Genomic DNA, 12,328 nt, shown 5'->3' on the forward strand with positions numbered 1-12,328 from the left:
TCTTCTTGTTCCATCGTAGGATTACTGCTTTCTGGGGATCTAGTAAAGTGATCTTAAGCAATTTCCAATTATCATTCACATTTTTCTGATTAAATTCCTCCTCCCAGCTGATTTGGTTCTAAATGTATTTTTGCTTTGTGAAATTGGCCCCTTTAAAGCACCAAGTATATGTATCACTGGTCTGGCCTCTATTCTGCTTGCATGTTATAAATGTGATCACTGGTATCTTACTTACCATTAATTTTTAGTTCTGCAATCAGTTCTTCTTTATTTGTTAAGATGAAGCCTAATATAGAATGTCTCTTTGGTATCTAAGTACCTTTAAAGTCAGAAGTTGCATGGGCACCCTCACAGATTTTGACCCTTGATTTAAAGCTTTATAAACAATAAAAATGAAGAAAGAAATGTACTAAATGTCTGTAATGGCTGCTTATAATATCGATGCTATTGATTTGTCTTTCCAGGTGTACTGTGGCTGTCTATTGTAGCGGAGCTACTCTATATCATTTTGCTTCTAACTGGAGCCACTTTGATGTCCATAGAAGTGTGCTACTACACTACAGTCATTGATGGGTTAAAGCTCAACGCCTTTGCTGCAATATTCACTGTACTAGCAGGTACAGTTTAGGATTTATATATTGTAACTTTGTAACTTTGAGTTGCAATGCTAAATGTTTTTGCAGTAAAATTCTTTAATTTATGGACCAGATCTTTAAATCAAAGAGTTTTGCCTGAGTGAGGACGGCAGGACGGGGTCCTCTATTTTCTAATACTATTGTAAATGGCATAATTCATTAATCTAGAAAATGCAACATAGAGAGAGAAATTAGACTTGATTTCAATAAATATGCCCTTCCATACTGAGATCCAGACAGCAGAGCCGGGCTCAGCATGGCTTTGTGGAAAATAGGTCTTGTCAAACAATATTGATATAATTTTTCAAAGAGATTACAAGTTGGGTTGACAAAGATGTTGACATAATAGATTTCTGTAAGACATTTGACTTAGTGCTGCACAACACTGATTACAAATTCAGCCCTCTTCAAAATTAATATAACACTTGTTACATGGATTAAAAACTAGGTAACTGATATATCTCCAAAGTAAATGTAAATGGGGAATCATCCTCCTAAAGGAATGTTTCTAGGGTTTTCCCAGGGATCAGTTCTTGGCCCAATACGATCCAATCTCTTTATCAATGATTTAGAAGAAACCATAAACGCATTCCTGATAAAGTTTGCAAATGAAACCGTAGCTGGAGGACTGGTACATAATGATTCATAAATTTAAAAACCACAAATGACCATTCGATCATCTAGTCTGACCCCGTGCATAACACAGGGCACAGGATTTAATCCAGTTACTCCTGTACTGAGCCTATTAATTTGTATTTGACTAAAGTATGTTTTCCAAAAAAGCATCCAGCTATGAGTTGAAGACATCAAGAGCTGGAGAACCCACCACTTCCCTTGGTATTTTGTTCCAGTGGTTAATCACTCTCATTATTAAAGATTTGTGCTTTATTTCTAATTTGAATTTGCCTGCATTGGTTCTTGTTATGCCTTTCACTGCTGAATTAAAGAGCCCTTTAGTATCTGTTATTTTCTTCTCTTGAACATGCATATACATCCTAATCAAATCACCTTTCGTTCTTCTTTTTGATAAGCTAAACAGATTGAGTGCTATCACTGGAAGGCATTTTTCCCAGTCCTTAAATTATTTTTGTGGCTCTTTTCTGCATCCTCTCCAAATTTCCAACATTCTTTTAAAAATGTGGACACTTGAACTGGACACAGTTTTCTAGTATCTGCCCCCCAATGCATATACAGAGGTAAAATCACCTCTCTACTTCTCACTACTACCCTGTACATACATCCAAGGATCAGATTAGTCCTTTTTGCCACAGCATCCCACTGTGTGCTTATGTTGAGTTGTTTGTCCACAATAATCTTTTCAGTCACTGCTTTCCAGGATACAATCCCCATTCTGTAGGTTTGGCCTGCATTCTTTACTCTTAGAAGAATGACCTCACATTTAGCTGTATTAAAACACATTTTGTTTGATTGGACCCAGTTTACTAATGAGGCCAGATTGCTCCTCATGACTGCCCTGTTATCATCATCATTTACCACTTCGCTAATCTTTGTGCCAGCGATATTTTATCAGCTTTGATTTTTAAATTGATCATTGATACAAATATTGAATAGCATTGGGTCTCAAACTGATCCCTGTGGAACTTGCTAGAAACACCGCCATTCAGTGATGATTCCATATTGACGACTGCTTTTTGAGATCGGTCAGTTAGCCAGTTCTTAATCCATATAATGCATGCTTTATTATGATTGTATAATGCTAACTGTTTAACCAGAATGTTGCACAGTACTAAGTCTTATACTTAGACTTTTGTAAGGTGCTTAACATCTACACAATTACCTTTATCAACCAAATTTGCAGTCTCACAAACAATGAAATCAGGTGGCATCAATTATATCTTGTCCTTTACTTTCAGCTTTCCCATGATTTTGCTGAGGATTGAGGTCAGGGTAACTGGCTTAGACTTACGCAGGACATTACGCTTTTCCTTTTTGAATACAGGCACAACATTAGTACTCTTCTAGTCTTCTAGAATTTCCTCATATTCAAAGATAGATTAAAAACTAACATCAGAGGGCCAGACATCTCAGCCAACTCTGTTAGGACTTATGGGTGCAAGTTATCTGGGCTTGCTGATTTAAAAATATACATCCCTAGTTGTTGATGATCAACATCCTCCTTGGTTAAACTGGAAAATATTTCATCACTTCACATGATATCAGGACACTGTCCTGCTTCTTTCTAAATACAGAACAGAAATATTTACTGAACACATCTGACTTTTTCCTGCTTCATTGTTAACATTTTTACAGTCTTGATCTAGTAGTGGACTTTGTTTAGTACCTGTTAGTAAATAATAATACCTTTAGTTCTTTCTTTCTGTATATATTGATTAATTTACATATTAACTATTCTTTAGAATCTTTATCTTAAACAAAGAGTATGTCTGAATTCTAAGGCCTAGAACACTGGTCTTGACCAATAAGTAACACTATTTAGGAATTTATTTATGATGCTGTATTTAAGAACTCTAGGGTACCTTCTTGTCTATAAAACACCAGATATTCTTGGAAACCATCTCCTTAACATATATATAAAATGCTTACATAAGCATATATAGATTAGGGAAATTAATAAGAGATTATTGTTATAGCAGATGTTTTCTATTGGGGAAATCAACATGGAAGAATGATTGTGGGGTAAGAAAGACTCACAGAGATATTAAATTGAAGAATTGTTAGTGCTCTCAGCTGTGAATAATCATGCCTTCACACATGAATCAGGTAAACTGAGACTGTATAGAAATGACATCACAACATATGTTTCTAGGAGAATATTCTTGGCAACTAGGTTTCCTTTGTCCGAAACCCTATACAGTAACAGCTGTTTTATCAGGCACTTTACCAACCAGAAAGCTCTATAAACCGGCATTTGACAAAAAAACTTCAAAAACAGACTCCAACGAGAAACTGCAGAACTGGAATTAATTTCAAACTGGACACCATCAAATTAGGCCTGAATAAAGACTGGGAATGGATGGGTCATTACAAAAACTAATTTCCCCATACTAATTTTTCCCTACTGTTACTCACACCTTCTTGTCAACTGTTTGAAATGGGCCACCCTCATTACCACTACAAAAGTGATTTTTCTGCTGTTAATTGAATTGTCTTGTTAGCACTGACCCTCCACTTGGTAAGGAAACTCCCATCTTTTCATGTACTATGTATATATATCTGCTTCTGTATTTTCCACTCCATGCATCTGATGAAGTGGGTTTTATCCCATGAAAGCTTATGCCCAAATAAATTTTAGTCTCTAAGGTGCCACTAGGACTCCTTGTTGTTTTTGTTTCAACAGGGTTTGTAGTTCACTGACAGGTCCCTGTGTACTCTGCAGAACAATGTCACCAAATTCTGTGGTGGTAACCCCCAAATTCCACAATTTTGCTAATTTATTCTATCACGATGAAATACTCTTTGTTGCTATCACTATCCCCACCCGCATCCCCCATAGCAACAGCTCTGAAAAGGCTCATTAGAAGAACATTTTTGTCCCTGAATATTTTTGACAATGATTGTTTACAATTATGTCTTTTTCACTCTATTCTCCAGACAGCCAGGCTGCCCAGGCCATGGCTGTTGTGCAGTTGTCTAGGTGACCCCACTCAGAACCGCCTTGTTCCAGAGTGTGCTAGGAAGGGGGAGCTTGTAGCCAGGTTTAACAGTAAATTTCCCTGCTCCCTAGGCCTCCCCTCCTGCATTACTCTCTCAAGAGCTAGGCTGTGGAGTCCTGACTGAGATGAATGTGGCAGATCAGAACTCTGGCAAGGGGTGAATTTTGTGCAAACTACTGGGCTGCATAATATGTGATGTGTATTTTTTTTAAGAGATTTGGACTGAATTTATATCTCTGTTTGACTCTCCTTTCTGGCTTGAAGGCCTCTCTTTGCATGGTGTTTATATGTTATCTTGCATTTGTTATATGGAATGTGGATTTGATGAGGTTCTATGTTTTAACACCAGTTTTATTGTGCCTTGATGCTACACAGAGTCAAAGGGTAACATTTTCAAAAGCACCTAAATGACTTAGGGTCAGATTTTAAAGGCACCTAGAGTTACAGATAGGCACCTAGTCAGATTTTCAAAAGATCCTAGGCACCTAACTTCTACTGGTACTGGAATCAAGTCCTGCTGGGTGCCTGTCTGCATCTTTAAGCACCTAAATACATTTTAAAATCTGACCCAAAGGTCTAGATCCACAAAGGGACTTAGGCATTGCAATGCTGAGTGTTGCAGCACCTAACTCTTCGGTGTCCTTCCACCAACTGGAATCCAAGAGCCAAAGTTAGGCATCCGGCTCCCATACAATGCATGGGGAGAGTTGGGCACCTAAGAATGGGATCCACGAAAGCCATCTTGCTAAACTGGAGTCACCTAAGCTAGCTTGTTACCCATGGTTTTCAGAATCCAAAACAGTGGTAACTTAACTGTTTCACTCCAAGCGGTGTCAGGAATAAATCAGTAGGAACACAGTGCTCTGGCTGATGAAAGATTAATACAAGTAAGTATTCTGTTATCTACAACTACAATTTATTCGATTTAAGCATACACAGACACAACCAATAGGTTTAGAACATCTCAAATATTTACTGAAAATGTGGGATGGTATTGAGTAAATTGCAGCAGTTCAACACTGGCCGGTTGCTTCCCCGTCAGAGAGTGAGTTGTCAGGAAAAATGCCTCTCAGGATAGCTTCAGAGGACTGCTCCAAAGTACACTCTATTATGTAGTCCTTTTTATAACTAACTTTTACAAAACACATAGATCATAGTGACCCCTACTGGGTCATCACGTCTCCTAATGTCAAATTACTTATCAACAAACATTCCTTACACTCTTAGTCATAATAAGCTTCTATGTCAAAGGAGCCCCAAACCCAAGGTTCCCATCCACTTATTTTCTTTCAGTCTTAAATTGTTGATTCTTTTACTCCCCTCCTCCCATTCTGATTAGCAGAGACTGCAAGTCTGGAAATGTATTTGAACATGCCTCCAGAAGCTCTGCTTGTTCAAATTAACCCTTAACTAGGTGGTGGTCTATTTTATTAATTCATGGTGTCTGAATGCTGGATGCAATTAGCTTAATCAAAATCTGGGGCACACACACACCCTCAAATTTGGGGAAACAAGCTAATAGAAAATAACAAGACGAGGCATGTGGTTTAAGTCCCACCCCTCAAAGGGACTTAATCACCTATCCCTGGGATGGCAAAAGGTTTCTGTCTCTGGTTGGGGTTTGGAGCTGTGAACCCTCTCCTGGAGTCAGGCACACCTAAAATGTTTCTAGAAACACTAGGAGAAAGAGGCAGCAGTAACCTCTGGGCTACCAGGTATTTTTGCATGGGGCTTTCTTTGTCTTTTTTGTTGAAGCTGTTCCACTATATATTAAATACCCCTTGGCCCAGAGAGAGTGTAAGAATTACTCTACAGCTAGAGAGTAAGAGAGAGAGAGAGAGAAGATAATTCAGTTTTTATTATTTAAAATAACATTGATATTATCAAAATTACCATAAATAAATAAAGTATTTTTTCAGTTTTTTTATCAATATAGATTTTCACAGTTGCACAAAATTATAGGGGGTCAGACAATTGGGGGTAGGGTTAGGGTAATTATTTAATGACAGTAGATGCTAAGATTCAAAAGTTAAAGCTTTATAACTCTTAACACACACACTGTCAGCATCACGTGCCAAAATATACAGAGTAAATCACCTTAACTGAAATTCTAATTTCTCAAGCAGCAGTTTTCTTACTTTGCTTACCTGTACATTTTGATTATTATAGATAGAAATTTTTTTTTCTGGTTTAGGTGTGTATGATGAAATCAACATTTATCCATAAAAGTCTAATCCTTCCAAGCCTATCTAAAGCCCAGTGGTTAGGGAACTCACCAGAGAGTTACAAAACCCATTCTGAAATCCTTTCTCCCAGGGTTGATTGATTCAAATCTAAGTAACTTAAATCAGCAAGCAAAAATCCTTGATTTAAATAATTGATGTCCATCTTGTTTTGCATTTGTATTTTTTAGGTTATATAATTATAAAGAGAGGTTGATTCTCATTTGTGGGTAACAAAACAAGTTGATTTGCAACTAAATATAGCCTTTACTCTACATTTGGAACTTTTTTTGCTAACCAGGAGGAAAGATGTTAATTAAGCAATTATATAGCTTAGTTTTTAATATTGTTATTATGTTAGAATATGGTAAATGATGCATTTCTTATTTACTATATGATTTTTTTACTTGTGATTTGTGTCAAGTTCTAACTGGATGGAAATTGGAATTCAATATAAAAATGCACCAAAAAAAGCTTTTTTGCTGGTGTTGTTGTTTAGTTAAATAAAACTACCTTAAATGTGCTGGATATATAGGGGGAAATAATTTTATCAAAGCATGTTTTGCATTTAAAACCAAAGGATGTATTACACACAAAAAGTAATATCTGCAATTAGTGAATTGAACTGATTGTTTCTGGTCACCATGTGCTTCAAAGAATTTACAATTAGTAGATCTCACCCTGTCATACCTCCATTTTTATTTATAGATTTGGAAGAGGATAACAAACTTGCCTGCCTTTTCAACTACCAATTGGTTTCTTAACTTTGATTAAACTAGTCATTGAAATTAGCTGGTGGAATAAACTGCAGAAGAGACTAGTACTGTCAAAAGCTAATTCCCCACTTCTAAAAAATCTGGTTCCAGGTACTCAGACAGTGGCTTCCACCGGTTCAGTGGTTTGACTTTAAAACTTTGGTAGCAACCAATGTTAAACTGCTGAATACTTTTAAAAATTTAAATTATTTTAATAGGTTATGGTAAGCTTAAGCTTTCATGTGGGTTATTAAACTTTCAAATATCATTTAAAATTTATTTTTAAAGAAAATTATGTAAATAAAAATATCAGATTTAAATAAAACCACTGATTTACATAAAAATCATTTTTGTAAAGAAACCATTTGTTTTTATTCACCCTGCCTTTTACACATCAGGCAGAGGGGGGACTTGAGCGTGGGTGTCCCATATACCAAGTGAGCGCTGGAGCCCACGGGTTCTCACAACAATTTTTTTAGTGGCCTCAGAGTGTGGCCACCAACTCGCACTGGTGGCCTCCTTGACGCCTTTTTCCTAAAATACTTAATGAACTTTAGGAAAAACAATTAAATATAGACAGATTCACATCCAAATCATTGTAATGTATATTTGTAGGGTTTTTTGGCAGACTCAATAACAAAAATAATGATGCCTCCCTCTTCAGTCCCCCCACCCAGGGCTTAGGCTGGGGCTTGCTGTGAAAAATATTGTCTGTCTGTGGATACTTGTATATCACAGCACACTTAGTAGCTACCTGGGAGGCTGCGAAAAGTGATAAGTGATATTAACAAACATACAAGTATCACTTTTCACAGATAGCTGGTAAGTCTGCTGTAAAAAGTGATACTTGCATGTTTGTTAAGATCACTTTTCTTAGCAAGTCCCAGGACCCATTAAGCTCTGGATGGGGGGAGGGGGGAAAAGTGCGAGACAACAGGAGCCAGAGGCGATGGTGGGATGGATGCGAGGCCAGGGGAGGCAGCGGGGGCGATGGGGGTGAGTGATGAGCCCCACTGTTTCATGGCCAGAGCCAGGGCTTGATGTCTGCTGCCATGCAGCCAGACCTGGAGCTCAGTACCCATGGCCAGAACCCAGAACTGGGGACAGGAACTTCTTCGCTGGAGCCAGGCATTGGAGCCCACTGCCACGCAGCTGGAGCTGTGGGTCAGCGCCCAGGACTAGTGCCTGCAGCCGCAGGCCCAGAGCCTGGAGCTGGATGCTGGAGCCCAGGAGTGTGTGGCTGGAGCCAGGAGTCAGCACCCACTGCTGCGAGGCTGTAGCCAGCACTCACTGCTGCATGACCAGGGCCAGGGGTTGGCACCTGGGGCCAGTTCCTGCCACCATGTGGCCGGAGCCCGGGAACAGAGCTGTGGGTTGGTGCCTGCTGCCATGCAGCTGCGGCAGGGGATCAGTGCCAGGGGCTTGGTTCGCACAGCTGGAGCCTGGGGCCAGTACCCACCACTGCATGGCCAGAACTGGGGGCCAGAGGCCGACTGAAGCTCTGAGGCCAGAGCTGGGAGTCTGCATCTGCTGCCCTGTGGCCAGAGCAAGGGGCTGGCGCCCAAAGCCCCTGCTTGGAGCCTGCTGCCATCCAGCTGGGGTTGGGGTTCGGTGCCTGTGGCCAGTGCCTGTCACTGCATGGCTGGAACCCGGGACTGGAGCCAGGAGCCAGCGCCGGTTGCCACATAGCTGGAACCAGGGACTGGAGGCTGAAGCCCTGCAACTGGAGACCAGGGCCGCGTGGCCAGAGCCAGGGGGGTCAATACCCACTGCCCTGAGATTGGAACCCGGGGTGTCACATTATTGACTTGAACTGGGACCATATAGAATATGGTTGCAACCAAGGTCCCGTAGTGGCACCAAATCTTGTATAAAGGGGGTCAAATAAGGTGTCTAAGACAAGGTTATGGTTTGCTGATTATGAGTATGTGAACTGTATGCATGTATTATTTTTGTGTTTAACGTTATAAGTATTGGCTCTATACAATCTGTATTTCAAACTTGTGCTGTGCTTCTGGGTGACACCCCAGACAAGTTGGTGTCAGGTCTACCTAGCCTGCTTGATGGCCCGTTAAGGACCATCAGCTATACAATTGACCCATTGAGAGAAGGCAGACATACCTTCTGGCTCAGCAAGTTGTGCTGGGACATGCCTATGGACAGAACTTTGCGGTTTTCCATGCCGTGTGATGGACAGCTTGTCTTTGGAACAGAGAAAGAAAGACCACACGGCAAGAAAATATAAAAAGCTGCTGCAGCTCTTCCATCTTGTCTTCAATCCTGCTTCTTACCTCTGGAGGGACTTGGCTACACTGAAGCTTTGAACCAAGGACTGAAAGACCCGTCCCAGCTGTGGATGTTCTCCAGAGACTTGATGTGAACCTGCAGTTTATTCTATCACTGCTGCAAGCCTGAACCAAGAACTTTGCCATTACTGTATGTAATTGATTCCATTTAACCAGTTCTAGCTCTCATCTGTATCTTTTCCCTTTTATGAATAATCCTTTAGAATCTAAAATCTAAAGGTTTGGCAATATCATGATTTGTGGGTAAGATCTGATTTGTATGTTGACCTGGGTCTGGGGCTTGGTCCTTTGGGATCGAGAGAACCTTTTTTCTTTTACAGGGGTATTGGTTTTCATAACCATCTGTCCCCATAACGAGTGGCACTGGTGGTGATACTGGGAAACTGGAGTGTCTAAGAGAATTGCTTATGTGACTTGTGGTTAGCCAGTGGGGTAAAACCAAAGTCTTCTCTGTCTGGCTGGTTTGGTTTGCCTTGGTGTGCATAGAAATCCCAGCCTTGGGCTGTAACTGCCCTGCTTTAAGCAATTTGTCCTGAATTGGCACTCTCAGTTGGGTCCCGCAGAACCAGCATCGTTACACGGGGTCATATGGCCAGGTTCCTGAAGTCCTGCTTCTGGAGCCTGCCACCCAACCCTCCTCCCCGCCAACCTGTGTCAAGAACTCACTTTGCTCTGCAGTGTTGTTCCCCATCTCTCTCCAGAGGTGGTGCAGGGCGGCACAACAAGGAGGGCTGGGGAGAGACTGATGCTTTGCCCCCCCATCACTGCCCACTGCCCCCACTGTAGCCTCACGAAAAGCCCCTGGTTGCCCTGTGTGGCCATGGTGGCCACATTTGAGAAACATTGCTCTAGCCACTGGGATAAAGGTTACAAGAAATGTCTCTTACTCTTCCTTTCTCCGGAGCTCCCAGAGAGCAGCACAAGAAGGAGTGAGAGGATCCTGAATGCAGTTGTATGAGGATGTCTGCTATCAAGAAACCACCTATAGAAAGTTAAAAATCTAGAGTTCCACTGTGGTCTCCATTCTGTACACTGTCCCCTTGCAGATCCTTTGTTTAACACTCAGGGCTTGTCTTCATGTACAGTGCTACAGTTGCACTGGTGAAGCTGTACTGCTGTACCATGTTAGTGAAGATGCTACTTTGCTGACCGGAGAGGCAGTAGCTATGTCAATGAGAGAAACTCTTCCGTCAACATAGCACTATCTACATGGGAGGTTAGGTCAGTTGCTCAGGGCTGTAGATTTTTTACAACATAGTTCTATAGGTCTGTAGTGTAGAGCTGGCCTCAGCCTCCCTGTCCCTCCTGCCACACTCTTTGCTTATTGCCAACCCTTGTTGTGTTGTGTCTAATTTGGATTGTGGCAGTTTGGGGTAGGGATCTCTTACAGTATACTCACATTTATCTGAGTGGCCTGGAGCCATCCAAAATGTTCAGATAACCGAGCAGTTGGATAAACAGAAGTGCTATTTTGAGTTTCAGTTTCACTGATATACAAATATGGGGAACAAAGGCAGTAATGCTGAAGTTTGTGTAATATTTTGCAGTTTATTAAAGAGTAAAAAAAAAAAACCACTGAGTTTATTAAAACACCAAAATTGCATTAAAACCACAGTGGACATAATTTAATTCTGAATGATGTAGCTCTTACTGTACAATTTCTGCTTTAGATTCAATACAGATCTTTTTCTTTTCAATAGTGTCCTGCCAAGTTGCCGTTGCTGCTGAAATGGGCTTAGGTATTGGTATCAGCAGGTAACCACTCAGAACTGCTACACAAATACAAAGCCATTGATTAGCACTAACAGGCACTAAGAGGTAATTGAGAAGTTATTGGTGTGTGATTAACATAAGGCCTACATGAAAGACAGCCTGTGGAATCAGATAACAAGGAATTTGGATAAGTGGAATTATGCTGTATATTTTGTCAGGAAAAACCTGTCTGAATAAATGAATAAGTCATTACGCAGGTTCCTGGCAGTGACTACATAGTGTGGGTTGCACTACTGTAAAATGTGGTCTGAGCTCCCTGGTTTTTCTCTAAAATTAGGTGGTCATTTGGTGGCAAGTTTCACGCAGGGTTCACTTTTATGCCCTTTTGTGTGTAATCCTTCTGCCCATCAGAGTTGGCAACAACAAGGGCTGGGTTCAGTACATACCACCCCCCTGGGTACTTCTAAGAGGCAATACTGCCCCTCTCGCAAGCACAGAGTCTGAGTGTAGCAAAAGCCTTTTAATAATGGAGAGAAACAATGCGGCATTATGTTGGGGAAACACCACAAACAGGATTCATAACACCAACCATGAGCAAAAGACCCACCCCCACGTAAGTTTGGCAGTGTCCTTTTCCCCTCAGGGTCTTAAGTCCAGCAACCCAATAGTCACACACACACACTGTCTCTCCTTGGTCAGTGAAGCCCCGCAGAGTTCAGAAGTTCATCTGCAGAGTTTACCTCCCAGCCTGGGTGGAAGTGGAGAGAGGTATGGGGGTGGGGTGTGTGTGCGTATCTCACATGCTCCACTGCTTGGATCCACAGCCGAGTGCCACACACCTCTGTGGGGTTCTGCTGCAGTCTTCACCACCAGCTACACCTCTCCACCAGCCATCCACTCACCAACTTGTCTTCAGGTACATACCCCTCCCCTACTTAACACAGCTCTCAGTGATTTTTAGCTGGTAGTAGGGGAGCCTCAGTACCAGTGCACCATTAGACCAAGGTATCAGTGATTTCATCTCTGCAGCAAGTAACAAGACTCCTAAATAGAGCCAAAATT

At 41.2% G+C, this 12,328-nt stretch overlaps 1 protein-coding gene across 1 annotated transcript in view; it reads left to right on the forward strand.

Annotated features, from left to right (window-relative positions):
- Positions 1–12,328, forward strand: part of LOC311530250 (germ cell-specific gene 1-like protein) — a gene marked incomplete at both ends in the record, with an annotated part of 78,335 nt that overhangs the window by 26,389 nt on the left and 39,618 nt on the right. Inside the window, one exon of the mRNA XM_084646714.1 lies at positions 465–617. Coding sequence (XP_084502840.1) covers positions 465–617 — 153 coding nt within the window. The remainder of the gene's footprint in view (positions 1–464; positions 618–12,328) is intronic.

This window comes from Lepidochelys olivacea (assembly GCF_965140295.1).
Source record: "Lepidochelys olivacea isolate rLepOli2 genome assembly, chromosome: 14".
NCBI lineage: Eukaryota > Metazoa > Chordata > Testudines > Cheloniidae > Lepidochelys > Lepidochelys olivacea.